Raw genomic sequence first — 22,122 nt, 5'->3', positions numbered from 1 at the left:
TTTAAAAGTTGCCATGGAATAATGGCATGAAAACAGTTTATCTTATTGTAGAATTAATCCATATGATAGTGTTTGCAGCTATGTAGCAGAACCTACGTCAGAAAATGGCGGCCTAGCATAATGGCTTACTTGACAGACAAAACCCAACAACAAACCCACCAAAGGCAAACGAAAAAGCCCTCTACTTGCGGGACGGGGGGGATGTGGGCAAGTGAAGACCTATGGGAAATGCTGACAGTCCCACTGGTGAGTCTGAAATCTGTAGCAAACACTGAAAGAAAACCTTTGCTGGAGAGCTGCTCATTGCAAAGCCTGCTTACTCTCTGTACGGCTGTTTGTACAGTTAAAAACTTTAGTCTAACACAAAAGAAAAGGAGGTATTTCTCAGTTTTTGTGAGAATGACCTGTTTTTCAATGTTTCCGTTGAGTAACAGATTGCTTTCAGTCAAGCTGTTTTAAGGATGTTAATATTCCTTGCTCCACCAAATGGAGATTCACATGCCTGAGTTATAAGAAGCTTAATGCTACAGCTAATTACTGTCCCTTAACTCTGAGTTGCATCTTAAGCCTTGTCCTTGCAGGGGTCTTATCAATGTGAACATCCTGGGGTGACTTACCACCAAGGTGGTGGTGTTGATATCACTGTGCAGTATTAGGGTCTCTCAAAGAAGAGCAGTTTTCCTTGTGAGGGAGCAAAAAACCACTCGTGCTCTGGAATAAATGACTTCAGATAGTTCCAACATACTGAAATGACAGGTGGCTAATGTCATCTTACTGACAAATTCTCACTTTCAAGGTTATGATGCTTAACCTGGGTCATTGACTTCCACATCTAAGAACCCTTTTTTCTGGGCTTGTATCATGCAGGATAAAGGAATGCAGCTTCTGCTTCGTTATCTCCATATATCCTCCCTCCACGCACACTCACACTTGTTACTACTGTTTTCATTTAAGTTCCTACGGCTGTGTGTAATGTCCAGAAGTCAAAGCAAGCTGTTTCCGCATGCTGTATATGTCTTCGTTTAGAGGTAGGGAGAGGAGAGCGGGGGCGAGCAGAATGATTTTTGTATCCCTGAGTCTCGTCAGCACGAGGAGTTCGCTAGAGGCTTTGGGCTGTGAGTTGTGCTGCTACTCCCATCTCGGTAGGCAGCTACTGCTCTTACCCATGCCATTGCCTGTTGGTTGGTTATGTGAATGACTGAGGGGTTCTCAAGCTTCTGCTGAGCTCCATTTTCTCTTTTCAAGGCCCTTAGCTTGAGTTGTTATGCATCTAGTTTGGTGTCTGAAAGAAAACAAAAAGGAGAGGCAAGAAAAGCTGTAATCTTCTCACCCTTTGGACTGCCTCGATTTTCAAAGTAGTCTTTTAAAAATGGAAGTATAAGGATTTGAAGCAACAGGAAACCTTTTTATTCCCCCCCTCGTTAAGGTTTTTTGGCATTAGTTTGTTCGCCAGTCTGCGTGCTCCCTTGGCTCTTGAGGGTGCAGCGGGGCATGGATCTGCTCCCTTGCTGTGCAGTCGGACCCGTGGGGCCCTGCTGCTGAGTGGGGCTGTGGCACTTGAGCAGGGAGTAGGATTAAGATTTGAAACAAGGTCAGTTTTGAGGAGAACTTGTGTGCTCTAAGTGGTTAGCTTAGATACTTCAAGTGTATGTACCACTGTTTAGTTAAGCCTTACGCATGTGTTGGTGGGATGTGACGGTTATCAAGCTGTTTAAAAACAAATCTTAGAGGAGAAAAATTATGCTACTTCTGTATTAGCATGTCTATAGCAGGTGTAATTTAACATCATCAACTCAGTTCAAACAGACTGAGAATTTGGCTGCCTTTACAGTGTGGGCTGTTTAGTTATTTTAATTGTCTTCTGTTGAAGTCCTAAATAGTAATTTCTTATCTGAATAGAACTGTAGGGAATGGGCTGAGGGTAAACAGGAAAAAGACATAATTACATTGGTTTAAATTCGCACCACAGGTCACACCAAAAGATGGGCTTGTGTAAACAAGGCTTGTGTTTGTCCATACAGCTGGGTTCAGCTGCATCCATTGCTGACATCCATTGTCAGCGACAGATCATTTTTGTAATAAAGCCAAAGCTTTAAAACAAAGGCTGTAATAAGATGTGTTGCGTAGCTCGGTGACAGAGGTAGTATTATACTGTTGGACAAAGCAAAGCAGTTTTTTAGCCCTGTGTAGCCAGAAGAGGCAAGAATATTGGTTGATACAAATATTTGTCTGTATTTTTATTGCCAGCTGCTAAAGAGTCACAGTGAACCTATGCTACGTTTTCGTTAATTCTAAAATAGTTTATATTTTTAAAAATAAATACCTTGATACTACCTTTTTCCTTTAAGGTAGTGTTGGCAAACATGAGTTGTTGTTCATACTTGGAAGCACCATTGTGACACAAATAATGTGTTCAAAAATGAGGTTTTGTACCTGGGAGACTCCTAGTTCTTATCCACTTGTGCAGATCTCAGATGGGCAGCAGCGGGACACATGCAGGGGGCAGAGTTCTCCAGCAGCATCACTTGTAGTGGTGTTTGCAGAATAAAGCTGTACTTCAGTGCTGCTGGAGAAAATTTAAAATCGTGACAACAGGTTTTCGTGATAGTTGCAGTGTGTAGATACAAGGCTCTGTCATACAGGTACTATAGGTTGATACCACTAATTTGAAACTCTATTTCAGTATGCTGGACTCACATGGAGACCCAAAAAAGAACTTCAAATACTGTAGGCCAGGGCTGCACAACTGAGGTTGCACTTGGCCATACCGTATTACTACTACTCTAGTATTAAAATGGGAGACTTCACGATGAAGTGATTGACTGTAGAGTGTTTAAAAATCAGGAAATCAGGAAATGGAGAAGAGCCACGTGTTTGCTCCTGTTTCTTTGTATTTTCAATGATGAAAAATCAACAGAAAACTAGTACTTCAGAAGCACAGAGCTTGTGATGTGTTTAGGCTACACTGTTGTGAAGCTGTTGCAAGTCTTCCCTTTCTGGCGAAGACAGGCAAGGATTCTACAGCTTCTCTGGCACAGTGGCTGAGACGCTGTCACACACCATCATCAAGAAGGTCATTCCCCCAGCCACCTTCCCCATTTTATTAGTATAGGAAATGCAACAGGGATTTCATGTGAAAACAAGTGTCAAGGATGTATTCAGATTTGGATGTGTTTAGAAGACATTCCAGAGGGATTGGTCTGGACAACGGCTTCACCCTGCTTGGGGAAGCCATGAACTGTGCTTCTTGTGTTGGCGTTACTTATTTTTGTGCCTGTATGTGTACGCATACATCAAGTGTATAAAACAGTTATACTTCTATTCGTAAATTTTTCCCAAAGAAAACACCTAACAAGCCATAATGAGAGCTTTGTGTTTGTTCCCCATCTATCCAGAAAGTACTTCTCTCACATCGTGCTGTCACACTGACTCCACTATTTTTGTTAGAGCACAGGCCTGTTGAACTCAGCCCAGATAAATTGTTGGGGTATTTGTTTACAGTGGAACGTCTCATTTTTCTTTCTTCTAGTAGAAACCCTACTTGCTTCAGATAATGTCCTAAGGATGTTCCTAATGTTCCTAAGGATGCTCTTTATTCTTTGACTGTGAGGGGTATTCTAGCCAGAGATTTCTTACCTATTTTCAGCATTTCTCTGCAGTGATTCCCCACAGTGAGCTGGAGAAACCCAATGCTTTATTATACACTCTACTGTGTTTTAGAAGAATGCTTTGCAATAAACAATAGCAAACAAACACATGTGCTCTTAATAAACGATAGCAAATGCATGCACAGTCTTACTGCATTTAAGTCAGTTGAAAAGCAAGATTGAAATATCCCTTTATTGTTTTTCTTTGCCACTCCTTGTTTTTCATCTTTTTCCTCTGTTCTCTAGGAATTTGTTACAGAGAAGTACTGAGCAATGAGAAGAGTAAAGATTTATCTGTGCCTATGAGAATAACTGTATTTGTTTATATGACTGTTCCTTGTAATGATTCAGAAGTTAATTCTTAGCATACTGCCTTGGTAACAAAAAAGACTGCAATAAAATTACAGTTGATTTCAGAACTAACTCCTTTTAAAATATATTTAACTTTCGCAATTATCTGTGGTAGAGCCATCGTGGAATATGTATCAGTTTTATGATTAATGAAATTCTTTGTATAACAAGGTGATTGCTTTTAAAAAACAAAACCAACAAAAATAAAACCACACACAAACAGGAGCTATAACTTATAAAAACAAAATTACTTTTAACAGTTTTTTTTTTTCCACAGAGGTGGAAGGCTTTAACAAAGTACTTGAATTTTTTTTGAGACCACAGCAGAATTTGGGTTTGTTGGCTCACTTGGAGATATCAGTTCTGGTATTTTAAACATTTTAGAGTGACAGGCCTTGCTGAGCTCTGCTGGGTTGCTTATTACTGTTCACACTGCATTCCAAACAAGCAGTTGAAGCAACAGTATGTGTAAACATTGCACCTGAAATTACACGTTCTCCTTTTTAATTTAATGGGTGTCAGTGCTTTTTCATCAGTTGTTTTCTGTGTGAGGAGAAGCGTGCCCTGCTGGGCAGGTTCTGGCACCGCAAATAGACCGAATACCTACCTTTCAGAAATGACGGCTGAGAATAGCCTATGAATAATTTTTGTCTAATACTACAAGAGGAAGAAAAATAGTAGCTACGGTGACAAAAGGACTGAACTAATTGAGTAACAGAAATTCAAGCATTTTAATGGATGTGGGAGGACTGAATTATTAACGGTCACATTAGAGAAAAACACTGCACCGTCTGTTCCTCTTGAAGCTTATGGCCGTGTGTTTGTAATAGAGCCCACTTATCCTGAGGCCTGTGTAGCTTGCATTAGAGAGGGGAAAAAAAGTCCTTGGCCTTCCTTTCAGTGGCAAGCTACTTCACTTATGCCAGAAAAAAAATGATTTGTTTCTGTGTTCAGGGTCCTTCATGGAAAAGGCTGTATCTCTGCCCACAAGATTAGATGATATCTCCTTTACTGGAGTTCCGAGGCTCTTATAAACTGCCACTGGGCTTTGTTTGAGGATTTCTTGTTTGTTTTTCTTTCTTGTCCCTTAGATGTGGTGTTTGTACTTCCAGAATCATAGCATGCGAGGCCAATCAAAGTGCCAGTGGCAAAAATGATTGCTTCTCTTGCAGTGAGCAGCCGACAGAACGCGTCACTGTTTGAGCCCTGGTTGTGCAGCCCCACAAGTCTAAGATAGTAGCGAACTTCTTTGCTTTCTCTCCTTTGATCTAAGCCATGTCTGCTCCAAAAGCATCTCTTACTCTTCTAGCACGTGATTGCTCCTCCTAGCCCACCATCCTCACTGTACTGTATTTCATACTTTCTGATGGAGGTAACTCCATGACTCCCAAGACTTTGAAAGGATTTGCTTAATAGTGTTGGACAGAAAATACAAGTAACAATTCTCAATGGCAGTGTTCTGTTGTTTGTTTTTTTTTAATTAAGTAAATAAAGTGGCAGGTTGTAGTTCACTCAGTCGTATCTTGGAGATTTGGTAAGGTACGGAGTTCCTGTTTGAATTTGCTGCCTATAGATCTCTGTGGAATGACACTAGCCCTTTCGTAGTGCTAGGTAGTATGATTTCTTTGGCATCTGCAGACTTCTGTCTTCTTTCTGGAGGAGTGGTAAGCTCCCAAATCTGTTTTGTTCTCATCACATTTTTATCAGTTACCCTTGGCCAGTTTTCTAATTTAGCGAGAAGAACAGAGTGCTCAGTGCTTTGCTGCTGGTCAGATACTGTTTTCCCAGTAAGATGTAAATGTGACGAATTGTTTTGTTTTCTGACGTGTAATACTGAGATAGGTTGATGACTCTTATCCCCTTACCTCTGCTCACCTTTTGCCTCGATATACTGACCAACCATAGCACGATATAGAGGACTAGTGCACGTACATTTTTGCTGCTGTTACTTGCTAACCAAAGGACTAAAGTTTATGTCAAATCTCTTACCTGTTTTTCTGGTCACAGAGTATCGCATAACTTTCATAGATGAAAATAAATTCCTTTTGCATATTAGTTTGACAAACCTTTGTGCTTTCCCCCTGCTGGCCATCTGTGGACCTGGTTTTAGCACTGAGTTGGAACAAGATTGTGGGTTAACTTCTACAAGTGATGTAAACGGTTGAATTAGCTGCATATGCTGACACTGAGTTGTGTTGTGGTTAAAACCAGTTTATCTCATGCTAGTAGGGCTGAAGGAAATGCTCTTGATTTGTTACAGTATTAATGTATTGGTGTACCTCTTGACTTCCAGGTTGCATCACAGCGCATAAGCTCAGTGGATCTTTCATGCTGCAGCCTGGAGCAACTGCCTGCCAACCTGTTTTATAGCCAAGACCTCACTCATCTCAATTTAAAGCAGAACTTCCTGAGGCTAAACCCTAGCCCATCTACAAGTAGAGCGCTTAATGAATTGCAAAGGTAAGGTCTACTGGTTCTACTGGTCTTCCTCTGCCCTTGGAGCCAAGTAACCACTGGTCTGCAAGAACTTTCCCAAAGTGATGCTGGTTTATAAAAAGAGTACCTCCTCTTGTGGAGGAATGGACAGACTGTAATGCTTCAGAAATCGGTTAACTGTGTGCTGGCTAGGAACAGACCAGCTTTCGTAAGAAACTCAATGTTTTTCTTTTTTATGAAAACTATTTTCGATATAAAATGCAGAAATGCAGTTTTCAGAATGTGTTGCTGTACACCTACCTACTGAGGCTAGGCTGTAATCCTTCAATCTGTTACTCATGTGAGAGAATGAGTTGCTGAGTTGCCCATCAGCAGCATTCTAGGTAGGGACAATGCTGTGTGCGAGTTCACTTCAGTGTTTTTTTCTCTCAAGCAAAGAAAGCCCTGATTTAATAAATTAAGCCAGATTCCTGTCATCTGTCTTCTCTGTTCAAACCTCATCTTTTCCTAGTAACTGTGACCTTCCAGGTGTTCTGTCCATTGCAGCTCATCAAGAATGTAAGAAATGGATGGACAGCAGCCCTACTAGTGATCTGAATGATTTAATGTGTGTGTCCCAGAACTGTGAAATCAGCAGTCTTTCTGTATGCTGGAAGATTAATGTTTCCATAGTAAATATAAGCCTGTGATTTTAATTTCAGTAGTAACTGAATTGCAGAGTACCTCCGGATTGTATTTGTGCATAGTCCTGTTCAAATGAAATGTTTTCAACCACGTTTCTACATCCCTTCATCTTAGAAAAAGAACCAAAAAATGCAAGATGAATTATGTGGGCTGTTGTATTTTATATAATTCTAGTTTTCTTCTAGAAAAACAAAAATTTGGCATAATGGAAGATGAATGAACCCAGCAGGTCTGCTTTACAAACAAAGCAGGCAGTGCTTCCAAGTTTATGAACAGTCTGGAGAGGAATACTGGATTAAATGTTCTGTGAATATTGGTATAGATCTCCAAATAACAAGTGGAATTTTAGCAGAAGTCAGATGGTGAACAGACAATGAATATTTTTATTTTAATTTTTATCATTTTCCTTTTTTAAGTATTAGAAATTGTACAGTAAATACTTAAATATTTCTGTCCATGTATATACAGCTAATTCTGTCTGGGATTTGAAAGCATTTATAAATAACATGGTGGATGATGTTCTTTGTTTAATATTTTCTTAGTGCTGCAATTGTAGGAACAGCAAATAAGTCTTGCTGAAAGCATTAATAAATTATTAAAATTTTCGTCAGTAATGTGGGCCTAAATGTGAAAGTGTGAAGGGGTTCAGTTTACCAAAAAAAAAAAAACCTCTCCTGTTTTTTATGATTCTGCATAAGGAAATTCTGGAGAAATAGCAAAACAGGTAGCATGAAACAGATAAGCCTCTTTTTTTTTTTTTTTGAAGAACTGGTCCCATTCTGTCAGTGTCTGATAGTCTGCTCTACCTCCACTGCTTTGACCTTGCCAAGAAGGCACTGGAAGATCCATGAACTTCTGGAGCAAAGGTCTGAGTGATTAGGAAGGGTAGCTGGGAGTATTTCAGTGGATCAGAGCAATGCCTCACAAGCTCTTACCCTTTGGCTCTGACTTTCCTTTTACCACTGCTGATGTTCTCCAGCCTTATTTTCATCCAGCACAGGTGGCAGGAAGTAAGTTTGGAAGCTACTTAGCCAGGAAGTAAGTAGCTGGAAGCTGCTGCTGCTGTTCCCATTGCTGTGCAAGAGGAAAGGATTTTGTAAGATGATAGCTCCTGCTGAATGTTAGATTTTTCCAGTTCTTTCAGTGCTCTATCAGTTATCTTCCTCTTTGAGGTGGAAAAACTTGAGTTTTCCTTGTGCTGCAAGAAAGTTTTGAGCCAGCTTGTCTACTGCTGTAAGTCTACCTTAAATCAGTGAGTAAAACCACAAATACCTAGCAAGAAGGGAGCACTGCCTTTGAAATTATTAGTGAGTCCTAATAGTGAAAGCATGTGCAAAACAAGGGAAAGTCAATCAGTCATGGAAACACAAGTTGCTAGTTGTCTGACGTTTTCCCCTTTTTCCTCTAATTTAATAATATAATATTCAAACTGTTGGGGGTTTTATGAGGTAAAAGTAGACTGGATAAACCAAAAATCATTTTTCCTCACTCTTGTTCTCTCAAACCATTGCAAAGCAACTGTAAAATCTCTGTTGTTCTGGTCTGGTACTGTTGGCTTTTATACAAAATTGTCAATTTTAATTGCAGCCACACACAGGGCACAGCACCAATGAATCAAGCCCAGAAGTATTTAAGGCTCTAGAAATATCCATGTGCTTAGATGTTGTGAACAAAATGTATTGGCATTTCATATACCTAGTCTTCCTGGTACAATTTTTAATAGAATCTAGTTGGCAAGGCAGTCTAGGAAAACTTGTCTCGCTATAACCAGCGCTCGGTGCTAGCTGTTCCTCGTAATAAAATACCTTCGGTGGTAATTTAGTAGATGTGCAGGGATGCTAAATGTCAAAACAAAAGGCATGTCAAAGAAGAAAATAGCAGCTTTTCAGCGACCCACTGAGTAAACTCTCAGAAGCAGCTTGGTTGTAGTAGTGAGGTGCTGCGAATTTCTGTGCTGAACTGTCTGAATGTTGAAAAGTATATACAGCATCTGTATTTTTTTTCTTACCAGGGAAAATACATATTTCATACTACATGTGAAAGTAGTCTGAAAATTTGTGTGTTTGAAGAACAACACAGCAAGTTTTGATCCTTGTTCTCCCTCACTGTAGTTTTTTTCTAAATAAAGTAATGGTGATTTTGGGGGTAGAAGAGGGGTCTTAGTTGAAAGATTCCCCAGTTGGTGACTTACTAGAAGTTAATGACATATTCTGTGATAATATCCCAACAGAGTCAGAGTTTGTCTTAAAGCCCTTGGGGTTTTAGCCACTGTATCCTACAGGTGGAACAACTGAAGACATTCTGTTGTCTTAAGTTGTCAAAAACTTTATTGGTTACACTTTTTTATACTGGTTGATACATTTTAACCATGAAGTTAAGAGTTGTGTACGCTGTTTCCAAACATTTTTCCCTAATCTACAGCGAAACTTCACATCTCCTTTTCTGAAACGTGAACAAGAATTGAGGATTAGTAGTTTTGCACTATCTATAGTACTATACTATATACTATAGTACTATAGTACTATCACTCTAGGTTTCAAGCAAGTTAATAAACTGCAGTCATTATTTACTGTTGCTCTGTTTCAGTGGGCTAGGCCCATTTTATACATAATTGTTTCAGTCACTGTTGGAAAAGACCGTTTACATCAAGAGTACTGTTTCCTTGTTAATATTGAAAAGGAAGTTGCCAGTGTGTGGATTTCCAGTATAAGCCTATCACAGACTTCAGCACTGATTTAAAAAATAAAAAATGAAGAAAAAGAGGGGGATGTAATAAACCAAGAAGTTTGCTTTAACAATAACAAAATGATGCTTGCCAATTTTGTCAGAATAACAAATTATTCTTCTGATTGTGGCTGTTAATTATTAACAGTGATTATGTGGGTTTTTATCTCAAGATCAATGGGTACCTTTTCTTTCCTAGAGCCCCTTTAGAAATCATCTGTCCTCTCTGGCATCTCAGTTGGAATTCTTCTGGGCTAGTGGCAATAATTTGAAGTTGCTTCCATAGGGTATGAGAAGGCTAGAGAACTTAAAGATACCAATGCAAGTGTTTCTGAAATTCCTGCTTACTTCCAACCATAAGATAGCTGCTTTTAATCTGAAAACCCATAACTTAGGCATCCCCATGCTCTCCTTACAAACTCAGAGTGCAGTAAATAGGTGCTTTGAAATGCAGTCATCGCTCGGAGAACATTCATGTTCCTAGACAGTGAGGCAGGAGCAGTGTTAGCGACCTGACTGGTGTGAACCCAGCAGCTAGGCTTATCGTAAGTCAGGGTGGGATGTAGTTAAATCCTAGCTCGACCCTGTAGGTTGAGGAGTAGGGAAGAAATTTTCCAGCCTGCCAATTGCTTGGTCTTAAAGTGCAGTGACATGCTGCTTGAGATTATCACATTTAGTGCATGAAACTGAGGTTACAGAATAGTCAAATGGTCTAATGATGTGGTGTTTATGAAGGTGGAAACTCGTAGTTCAGTGCCAATGCTTGCCAGGGTGTTGCTGGGCAAGTGAGCGCGATAGTTGTGCTAGTAAGTGATGCTGGAGCTGGGGGACAGTGCTGCTGCTTGAAATGGTGTTCAACTGCCACCACACCCTAAATACTGGAGATAGGACTGGGAAAGCAATTGCTTTCCTTCGGCTGAGCTCCTTATTGAGCCATGTGTTCTGTTTTGGGTGCAGTAATCACCAATGTTTAAATGCTTTTGGTAAGAGTGAGGCAAGACTGGTTTCGTCAGGCTAGGCTTTTATGGCTGTCTTCCAGTAACTGTGTATGGTCATCTCAAATACACTTTTTCCCCCCTCCAAGCATACTGGAACACAAGCGCTGTACTGTGTGTTTCCTCTCCTGTGTACACCAAGTAGACCTGAATTTGAAGTTGACGTATCAGCGTGTTGCTTTGCCATGATAGGAACTGCTCGTTAGCCCCTTTCCTCATTTTGCATATATCAAACTAAAGCCACTCCTGAAGTGGCAGCTTCAGGATTAAGTTATTGGGCATTTTTGGGCTCAGTTATGGCAATTAGTGTTCAGTCATGTTGCATGTTTAAAGGAAAAGGTTGACGTGTAACAATTTGCTCTGCCTTAAAATAGGACTCTCTTATGCCACAGAAGTGAGTATTTCTGTACTGGTCATTACAATAGAAGGTCTAGCAAGCTAACTGAATGTAGCATGTCAAGCAGTGCTGTTCTCTTTTTTTTTTTAAAGGTTAACAAAATGTAGAACTAGGGAAGGTGGAAGAAGATTACACTCATGGCTCAAATGAGCAATGCTTTCACACAACACGTGGGGACAACATTGATGTGTTCCCCTGCTTCTGGGAGGAATCAAGATTTGGGGGTGAGAAAACAGCAGGGATGTTGTTCTGTAAAATGATTGAAGCCCACCACTGCAAACTCAGCAGCAAGAGAAAACTGGAGTCTGTAAAATACTTTTCTCGTACCTTATTTATATCCAAGCTACAAGTGCTACTGGTGCTACTGACTATAAATGTATCCAAATAGAATAAGCACTATAAACAATTCAGAATTTTAATATGCGGCATGGCAGTGCTCCATAATGGGACTACACTGTTCTGTTTGTGGTGTGGATAGCATGAAGTGAGTGACCAGAGATGAGAGGCAGACTAAAGATTTTAACTTCGGGCATGTACCTGCCTGTTCTGCTTAGAATAGTTTTGTAATTGACACTGCTCCATGAGAAGAAATGTGACTTCAACATCTTGCAAGTGAACATGTTTACAGAGTAAGAAGAAAATGTCCTGTCAGTTGTCTTAAATTAGCCATTTAATACTAACCAAGTTTAAGTGTCTGTCTTTCAGATTTCCTTTAAATATTATTATTTAACAATAAGTCACCTCTGTGGATTATTTGACAGAAGCATTATATGTGCATTTTCAATGAATACCCAGTACTGGCCGTACTGCACATCCTCCCTTACATGTTATATAGATCAGTTGACCAGTCTGGTTCATGTCCTTAGTAGTCAGATTAACTAAAAGTTTAACATACAAATTAACTCACAAAAGACCCTTAATAAACACGTTAAAACATACACTAGGATAGTAAAGATGTAATACACAGACAAATAAGTTTTTTCCTTTGACATAAGATAATTTTCCACAAAAATGCAGAAAATCTTGAAGCTGAACACTGCATTGGAATTTCTTGATGTAAACAAATTTTTTCTTTAGCCTCCTCCCTTCCTATCTCTCCACCCCAAATCCTCTTTCCTCTGTCACAGCTTGATCTTTGGTAATTTTATCTCGAGATTGTATTTGGAGTCTTCTAGTAGCTTGTGGTTTTCACTTGTTTAGTGAGCAAAAGCCCTGAACTGTTCTTGAGACTCCAGAGTGGCACGAGTAAAGCCTGTAGTCTCAGTGCTGGTTATTAAATCAGTTAATTCTTTTTTTCATGGTTGACTTGAAAGCTGGAATGTTTGCATTTTGTGGCTTCTCCAGCAGCTTTTACTTATTTTTGACCTCGTGTTCACCACTACTTTTGCACTTACTTGAATACTGAAAAATTCTCATTTGAAACGTTGTTTCTATAGGCCCTCGCTTCTCCTGCTTGGAGCACTCATACTGTATTTGAGCCTGACTTTGAGGAAGCTGTGGGACAGCTGTTCTGTCACAGAATCACCCCAGGTTTCAGAGCAATGATGCATCTTTGGCTGAACTCTACAGTTGTCTTCAAGATAAATGCAGTATTGTGAGCTTTAGTTCTAGGTTCAGGATTTTTAAGCCCCTTCTCTAAAATAGAGGAATAGGAAGGTATTTTATTCAAAATGTTTCTTTTTCTTTCTTTTTTTTTCTGGCTAGTACCCCTCATTAACGTTAGCTGGCTTACCCTAGCCTCCTTTTTTTTATTTTATAGTTCTCCCTCTAGAGATGCATTAGTCATTGTTTCTGCACAGTAGCATTTTTTTCCCTGCAGCGGTAATCTGATTGCAGGATTTCATTTAGTTTCCGTCTAACTCTGTTCCAAACTTCTGCCTCCAGCATAGCACAACTTGTTCAAAATCTGTGATAACTGGCCGTGATTTTTCCTTATTTTCTTCTCCCGTCTTTGCACCGAAATAGCAATAGAGAGCACAGCATTCCCATGTTTGTTGGAAGGCTTTGTAAATATTAAGTGTATTTACAGTCTGTACTTTGGGGTTAAATCCACGCCCCCATTGATAAGAGATCCAAAGGCAATAATTAACATTTTCATGTTGAGTTTTATTCAGTGGCATGAGTTTGATCTGGCCGATACCGAAGGTTGTGTACCAGTTAATTGAAATAGCTGGTGAGGGTTTTTAAGAGTCTTCTTGTGTTAAAACTTTGTAACCTGTTCAACACTTGATGCGTTTTCTGTCCTTGTTTTCTGGCTGGGGGAGAGCAAAGTGTTTTGAGGTGAGAATACGTTGGGCAATGCAGAGGCTGTGAATGCATTGGCACCTACTATCAGAGGTCACTTTCGTGAAATAAAAGTCTTCATAGGTACAGTTTTGCTTCCATTACTGTGTTATATAAAAGCCTGCTCGCACAAATAAAGGACTTGAGAGTTAATGAAGGGAAAATTAAGTCTAAATAAAATGTCCTGGCATAAACCGTGCCAGAGAAGAAACTTCCTCTCATCTATCGGAACCCGACACAGATCTTTTCATTCATCCATTTACTTGCCTTTAGGCATACCTTCAGTGGTTGTTAGGCAACCATAATAACGTTGCTGAACATTCAGGCTGGCTAATTGGATTGTCCTCTTCTTGTATGTGTGTTTTTTTGGTTCAAACAGTCTTTTTGGTCATTTCTAATAAGGCAAGCACATGCAAGTTACTTCTTTGCTACTAGATAAATCAAGGGGATTTTAAGAGTTCTGAGACACATTGAGGACAAAATTTTGGAATTAGTGTGCCATCCCAACGAATAGTACATAATCAAAACCCTAAGGATTTAACTCGATTGCTGTAGAAGTCTTGCTAACTATTGCTTTAATTCAGTACACTTTCAATTTCTGTTCGGACCAACCTATTCTGATGACATTTTTGGCTGAAAGGCAGTATCTATTTGCACAAATGGAGCTGAACTGAACCACAAAAATGTACTGTTGAAATAGGTGGAAAAGTTCCTGCACCTTGTAACCAGTGTTACTGTCTTACTAGCAAATTACTGTTAACAGTCTTACTAGCAAGGAATGTGTTCAGAGATACAGCAGTGTTTCAGTATGGGATCAGATGCAATGGAAGACCTCTTCGGAAATGACATACGTAGTAAGGATGGCAAGGGTCTGTTCTGTGTTACTTGTAGACATTTAGTTCAGGAGGGCCTGTTTCTCCTATGCCAGCTTCACATGAGTGAACTCTTGCAAGTGGCATTGAACTTGAGTGTCTAGAAGTTTCCATGCTTGTTCTGAGTACATAAACTAAAAATGCATGTCATTTTTATTTAAATAACCAAACTTACCTTGTATTAATTATTGTAAGGCAACTTGGTATGTTTTATGCTTCACTTCTTTCTCTTTTTTTCTTATCTCTCTGTAGATTCACTAAGTTGAAGAGCCTTAACCTCTCCAATAATAATTTAGGAGACTTCCCACTGGCGGTCTGCAGCATCCCAACCCTGACTGAACTCAACGTGTCCTGCAATGCCCTTAGAAATGTTCCAGCAGCTGTAGGCGAGATGCACAAGCAAGTACTTTCTTAAAACTTAACATACACTGCCTGATAGTAAAGGCAACCAACACTTTCATGACTCTGTATGTAATCTTGCTATGAAAAGTGATTTAAACTTAACTGGGTTGTGTCACAGCAAACTGTCTTGTAGATCTGTGTTGAAGCAGTTGTGAGCTGCAGGTAGAGAGGAAGCACCTTTTGTGTCTTGAAGCTCTTCCAGTCCCCAGTATTTGACGCAAGTGTCACCTTTCATGGTGAAGAGGATCTTTAAATGTCCTTGATTATGTGCTTCAGTCACCACACAGGCCACAGTTGTGGGTGGAGATGTTTGAGGATGTGATGTTCCTACTAGCGTGGCCTGCATTTTGTAGTTACCAAGGCTTTTAATTGCTCAGTATTTTCTGTAGCAGATGTTAAAGCAGTATTCCTTTGTTTTTATTTCTTCTGCCTTTTTGTATATTTTATTTCACTGTAACCACAGCAGATTTGTGTGTTTATAGGAAGGAAATGGGATTTAACAGGTCACTCACTTCCTTCATTCTCCCTTTCCCTCCCCTGCCTGTAATAGCTTGCAGACATTTTTGCTGGATGGTAACTTTCTCCAGTCCCTTCCTGATGAATTGGAGCATATGCATCAGCTCAGCTATGTGAGTCTGTCCTTCAATGAATTCACTGACATTCCAGGAGTATTAGAAAAGCTGACTGCCATGGATAAACTCTGCATGTCGGGAAATTGTGTGGATACCCTCAACTTACAAGCGTTAAAAAGGATGCCTCATATTAAACACGTGGACCTAAGGTAGGTATTTGAAAATGAGGGAGAATAAGTGAATCTAAATCATTGGTGTTGAAACAGTTTCTCCTATGTCATAATATCCCCTGGGTATGAATCCGTTGTGTGAATCCATTGAACCGTGGACTGTGCTGTTAACTCACAGTACTTGCAGAGACTTAGCCCTCTTCTTTGAGGAAGAGGTAATATTTAGGGCAATTGATGGTTAGGCAAATGAATTTTGGAGGAAAATAATATTTACACTGAAAGTTCAAATGAAACAGAGCCTGGGACACTGTTGACTTCTGCAGTTCTAGTTGGTGCACTATTAGGATAATATAAATGATAGCCCTTGATCCCAAAAGCTTCAATTTGAAATATTACAGATGTGTAAGATGATGAAAAGGTAAATTGAGAGGACAAAAATAGATGGCTTAATGTTCCTTGGTATGTTACAAAGCCTAGTCCACAATTAGTATTTTATCGATGCTTTCAGCAGATTGTGAAGAGATCCTTATTGCAAAAGGCTCTGGTCTGTGTTGGTTCTTTCTTCTTACTGTCCTTGGACAAACCAGATTCTGCAGTCAGCTGAGTGAGGCTCAGCCTGGACCCTGAGGTCCAAATAATAATGTATTTTGGAACTGTTTTGTTAAATTAAGCTGTTGAACCTAAAACTTAGTGTACTGTACTGTTGCGTAGACTTTGGATTCAAGGAAAGGCCAGCATAAGTATGTGTTAGCTAAGAAAATAGCTGAGATAGACTAATGAATTCTTAAGTGTATTTGGTGGGGTTAAAACATGTCTGTGAGCTTGTATGTTAAAAGAAAAGACAGAGTCAGCTCCCTTACAGTTTTAGCTTTTTTTTTGATTCACTTTCTTGTGTCCTTCATTAAAGTCCAGTGTTTAATTGATGCAGTTCACCTTTGTGCAGTCAAAGGCCATATATTGTGAAAGTATAAAAGCAGGGGTATGACTTCTTCAGGGTGTCAACCACCTGATTCTAGAGCGTGATATCAACGGTCAGGAGAAGCATAGAAGAAAAATATAAGAAACTTTGATTTTTATCCCTAAATTATCTTTGTTGTCTTTCTAGTCAAAATTAAACCATGTATGTTTTAGTTCATTTTGAACGCATTCAGAGACATCTGTGAAGCGCCTTGTGTTTTTAATCACTTTTTTTTACAAGCTGTTGTTTGAGGAACAGGGGACAGGAAAAGAAGCCCCTGATCACACAAGGGAAAACAGAAGCTTTCACATCCTAGGCCCGTTGTGGCATTGTGGTGTTGGTGCTTTTTTCAAAGATCATCTGCTTCCCATTTGTGTGAGGTCTGAAGGTTGTAAAAAGCAAAGAGAATCTTGAAATCTACACCAGCTATTTCAGTGGTTCAGCTTTTAGTTAATGTAGCAGTACTGATCAGGGTTTCAATAGCGTTAGCTTTTGGCCTTGGAGTAGAGATGCTGTGGTTGAGATTGCCTTGAGTTCCAGCTGTGCAGTTTATAGAGCCCTTTCATTGTCTGCCGCATCCTTTCTGCACCAAGCAGAGAACATTAGTTCTTTGTAAAGCTGCCCTGGCTATTTCATGTCAAATATGTTTGTAAACTGTACTTGCTGTACTGTGAAGTGTTTTGCTTTAGTGAAATCAGAAGTAAGCACTGCCTTGTAAATTGCAAGCAGAAAAAGAAGCCTGTGATGGTGGAGGGGGCAAATTCCCTGATTTATTTTAATGGAAAAATGTAGTTACTTTGAAATTATAAAGCTGTTATGCAGAGGACAACTTCTGAAAGAAAGAGCAACAGCAAAACCCTAGGTAGGTGCCCTCATCCTCACTAGGGAGGCATAATGGGCCAACAGAAGCTGATAGACTGATTTTAGTGTTCTGGTCAGATCTGAGAATTTGAAACGGCACTCTTTGAAGTGCTCTGCCATCTCAAATGTTGCTGTTACAAATAGTACTATTTCGCTTGTAACTTCCCCAGAAATTGCTGACTATTTGGCAGCTTTAATGCACTGCAGTGAAGCTATGATAAAACCTGTTCTCTCTGACGGCCTTGTCTTGGGTTTTTGCTTTTTCTTTCAACCCCCTTTTTCAGGTCTCTGAATTTGCTCACTGTGGAACATGGTGAAGCAAGAGGCAAGTATGGGAATTCATAAATCTCAGTTTGGCCTTTTAATAAGGCAGGAGATACCAATATTTGCAGATTTCTCATATCTACCAGACCTTTCCAGCTGACGCTCATGATACACCTGCAGTTTTATTTTCTTTTCCATACTATCAGGCACAAGTAACAGCCAGATCATCTTTTATTTTTCCAGACACAATAAAAATAATACTTACCTTCTTGCAGAGCTTTTTATCAATGTTTTTCAAAGTAGTTTAGAAAGGAGCTCAGTGTCATCGTTCGTTTGTCATGATGGATAAAACAACGGAACTGATCCATCTTGCTTTTAAAATCACATGATGTAGAGAAAAATATGTACGGTCAAACTTGATCAGAACCTTGAAGCATGCTAGTTTAATCCAATGCAACCAATTGTAGAGTGAGCATTAGTTTGTCAGCAGGGTCCTGTCATGTAGCTACATTTAATCTTCCTTTTTGTCTGCAAGACTAAATTCAATTAGGAGATTGGAGGCTGATGAAACAGACTTTCTGCACCATGTGACCCAGTTGGATCTCAGAGACAACAAACTTGGAGAGCTGGATGCGACAGTTTTTAACAATGTTGAAGTGTTACACTGTGAACGAAATCAACTGGTAACTCTCAAAATCAGCGGATATTTTCTTAAAGCCCTGTATGCTTCCTCGAATGGTAAGTGTGTTTCCAGGGCAGCTGTCTTCTCAGACAATTTCTGGGTTTCTGTAACTGGTTCTCAGTGGGATGCTTGTGGAGTACAATGCAAGTAATTGAGAGGAGTCAGGAGGCTCTTGACATGATTCCAGGATAAAAGTTTTACATATGGTGTGTCATGACTTTTGAATAACACTATGCTACTGATTTGGAGCTCTCAAAACTGTGAAATCTTAAAATTTAGACCTAAATTCCCCTCTTTGTCAGCAGGGAGGGGTCTTGAAGTTGTTGTTTCTTTGGGCTATATTAATATGTTGCTTTACCAAGGATAATAAGGAATTTATTGCTTCTCTCTGGACATAAAGTTTGAACAAGTGGCTGTTTTTGAGACAAATGAAAACTATATATTTTTGCTACTACTTCTAGGTACTTACTCTGGCCAGAAAGCTACAAAATCTATAATGAGTAACTTCATTTGTGTTGTATAATAAAAATTACGTGGCCTTTTCCAGTTGAATAAGTCCTGTGTTCCATTAATAGGATTTGTTTAATCTGTCTGTAGAAGCTGCTGTTACTTAAAATACTCAGTTTTCACCACCATTTTTATTGTTTGGAGTAGTTTGGTGTGGAATAAACAAAACACAAGCTCAGAGAGCTGTGAATTTGCTGAACAGTCTGCACTGTCTTTAAAAGGCTGTCATCCTAACGATATCCAGGCCTGTGCCTTCATTAAGTATTCATGCCAGGATCTTTGTAGCTAAGAAAAGTTAACATAATCTGAGCATGTGCTGTGCAATGTGAGCTGAGAACCCAAGTTGGCCTGGATCTTGCAAGCAACAGCCTGTTTGGTCGGATAGCCGGCAGGAAGAGCAAGGCACTCTCTTCTTTGCACCCTCAGCCACCATGTTTTAATCTCAACATCCATAGGGACTGTGATGTTCGTTACATTTTCACTGTGGTGAATTTTCTGTAGGCTTAAATACACTTCTGCTGGTTTTATTTCAAGCTCAACGCTAAGCATTAGCTACCTAAAAGCTTAGGATATGAAACATTATTGAAGCAATCAAAACATATTATTACTACCTGTAGATGAGAAGCTCTGAGAGGTCTGTAGGGCTACTTGAGTGCAGAAGCTCCACAGCAATGCAAAGGCTCGTACAGTGTGTTGAAAAACCCTCCATGTCTTGCCATGACCTGGAGGACTCTGGGGTATTCTGTAGCTTGTAGTTCCAGAGTGGGGGATCTTCCTTCTTTGTCTGTACTATTGGTGACCCGGTCAAAAAAACAGAGTACTGACTGTTCTGGCTAAAGAAGACAAAGTAGGGTGACAGAAGTGAAGTTACACCTCTGGGACAAAAATGGAGAAATAAAAATTTGCTGTGAATTTTTTTAATTCTCCATTTTCTCTTTTCTGTTCAGTTAGGTAGTGTCTGTCATAGCAAGTACAACCTGATGTAGCTGGCATACTCATATATAATAAAGAGGAAAAAAAGGCCCAAATCTTGAGAAGCTCTTTTAGTTTACTGACTGACTCAGAAATCTATGGGTGTTAGCTGCTTGAAATACTTTGTACAGAATAGCAAAAGTGAAAAGCTTTATCATCACGTTTATTTTTCGCCCCCTAGAACTTGCTCACCTTGATGTGTATCCAGTTCCTAATTACTTGGCTTATATGGATATTTCTAGGTAAGAGTTGTTTACTATTATTTTTATTTTTTAAACATACGAAGTTTATGGAATAAGAAGGTTCACTGGTGTTTTACTGAGTGGAAGTGGAAGCAGGAAATGGACCTTGATGTATGAGAGTGCTGATTCTCAAAGTCAGTCCTTGGGCTTTTTCCTACTGGCCAGCTCTTCCCTGTTTCCTTTTCATTTATTTTTATTTATTTTTATTTTTAGCATTAAAAGCATTACGTGCCTTTGTAGTTACCGGAAAATAATTGTCCTGTTTTAAAGATTCCCTGTCTTATACAGACTACACAGGATTATTCAACCGTGCACCGATGTGAGACATGTAGAGAAGTTCCTTTCTGGACATGTCTGTATCAGTCCCAGCATAGGTGACAGTTTGTTAGTCTGCTTACTAGTTGTGTGGCTGCTGCAGCGCATCGTTGTCCACAGCCCTGGCTGTCGCAGGGCTGTCTGCAGTTGCTATTTGAATGTATGCATATTGTCAGCTTCAAAAGGGAGGTGGGGTAAGGAAAAAATGCAAAAGGAGCTATTTTAATTTGTGGCTTTTTTTTTTAGGAAAGCGTTTTATACATGTGCTTAATGTCTCTCTTATTTAAGGAATTACTCATCTGCATATTGTGGTGTAATTTCATTCATTAAAAAGCCTGCTTAAAGCACTCTAACTGTCCAAGGTGATTGTAGCAGTTACTGAGTTAACCTGGGTTAGTGGCCAACAGCTTCAAAGTTTCATTAACCATGAGTTACTCTTATTGTGCACCTAACTGTAACATACAGGTGTGACTAAATAAGTGCTGTTTAAGTGTTCTTTGTAAAGCTGTGTTCTCCATTTAGTTATAATGTGTGATGAATGTGTGATGTTGATCACAAAACCGTTTCTGTGCTTTGATGGCATTGTAACTAAATGGATGGGGTATCTTTAGCTTCTTGGCTCGCTTGGAATTTGGGAAATGTTTTTGAGATTAAAAAGGAAGCTATTTGAGAATGAGAGAGGTTTGGTTACTGTCACGTTTTGGTGGATGCCTACTGTATGAATAATCCAGAGGATACAAGTTACACGAATGAGCAAGAACATTGATTTATGTTCATGCTGTGCAAGGGTCCTATTCATGAACTTCAAATCTGCAAGTGCCTGATCATGATTTGATGCCCAGTTTTGTATCTGTGTATGCTAACTTTACATCTGGATTATGGTTTAGTATATACCTTGTGTGTTCTTTATTCATAGAAATTGCCTGGAAAACCTACCTGAGTGGGTATGTGACAGCAGAAAACTGGAAGTGTTGGATGTTGGCCACAATCGGATACGTGAGCTGCCTGCCCGGTGAGTTTTGCAGACCAGTTGCAAGATTTGGAACAGGATAAGCAATTCAGAAATAATTGCTGATTCAGTGTTTAGCTTGTTCCAGTGATCAGACCCCTTTTATCTTCTGTTTTGATTTTATTTTTACGTTGTGGGGTGTCATTATACCACAAGCTTCCACCCAGCCTTTCTTCTTTTACTTTTATGCAAAGAAATCAGTGCCTTTGAACTCAGGTTGGAAATTTTGAAGCTGTTCAAGGAGGAAAGCCCTTCATTTTTAACACTGAATATTAAATATTTACAGCCATAACTTTGCACGACAGTTTAGAGATCCAGGAGCTGTGACTTATTTCTGTTTCAGCAGTGCCTAGGTACTCTGCCTCATGAGCTTCATTTGAGTTGCAGATAAGAAAAAGGATTGAGAGTAGAAAGTAAAGCTGCATGAAACAAGTAAGCTTTTGCAAGTAGAGCAATTGTCTGTACTACAAGGATGATCTCCCTTCCAGGAATCTGAACTTTAAATTGATAAAGTGGTAGGAAAGCAAGCGAGTAGGAAGGAAAATAGGAGTTGGGTTTAAATAATGAAGGGCTGTTAGCAACTTTTGTCTAGAGAGACCCAGTCCAAATACCAGTCAGGTGGTGGTATTGAGAATTTTTAAGTGCCTGACTTAGTGGAAGAGAGCTGTCATTTCTGGCTGCTCCGTACACTTCAAAAGGCATGTTGTGAAAGAGGAAGAACATGCTGGCCACAAATAGGTAAATTACATGGGGAAGTACAGAGCTATTGAAAATTGTGG

At 39.6% G+C, this 22,122-nt stretch overlaps 1 protein-coding gene across 1 annotated transcript in view; it reads left to right on the top strand.

Moving 5' to 3' along the window:
• The window catches only part of PHLPP1 (PH domain and leucine rich repeat protein phosphatase 1), a 132,164-nt gene that overhangs the window by 81,067 nt on the left and 28,975 nt on the right, over positions 1-22,122 (top strand). The window contains exons 4-9 of the mRNA XM_083822384.1: positions 6,292-6,458; positions 14,642-14,788; positions 15,342-15,572; positions 18,152-18,354; positions 19,959-20,019; positions 21,251-21,346. Coding sequence (XP_083678510.1) covers positions 6,292-6,458; positions 14,642-14,788; positions 15,342-15,572; positions 18,152-18,354; positions 19,959-20,019; positions 21,251-21,346 — 905 coding nt within the window. The remainder of the gene's footprint in view (positions 1-6,291; positions 6,459-14,641; positions 14,789-15,341; positions 15,573-18,151; positions 18,355-19,958; positions 20,020-21,250; positions 21,347-22,122) is intronic.

Source organism: Anser anser, assembly GCF_964211835.1.
Source record: "Anser anser genome assembly, chromosome: 2".
Lineage (NCBI taxonomy): Eukaryota > Metazoa > Chordata > Aves > Anseriformes > Anatidae > Anser > Anser anser.
The sequence above is the reverse complement of the archived record's forward strand: the minus strand, read 5'-3'. Positions and strand labels throughout refer to the sequence as shown.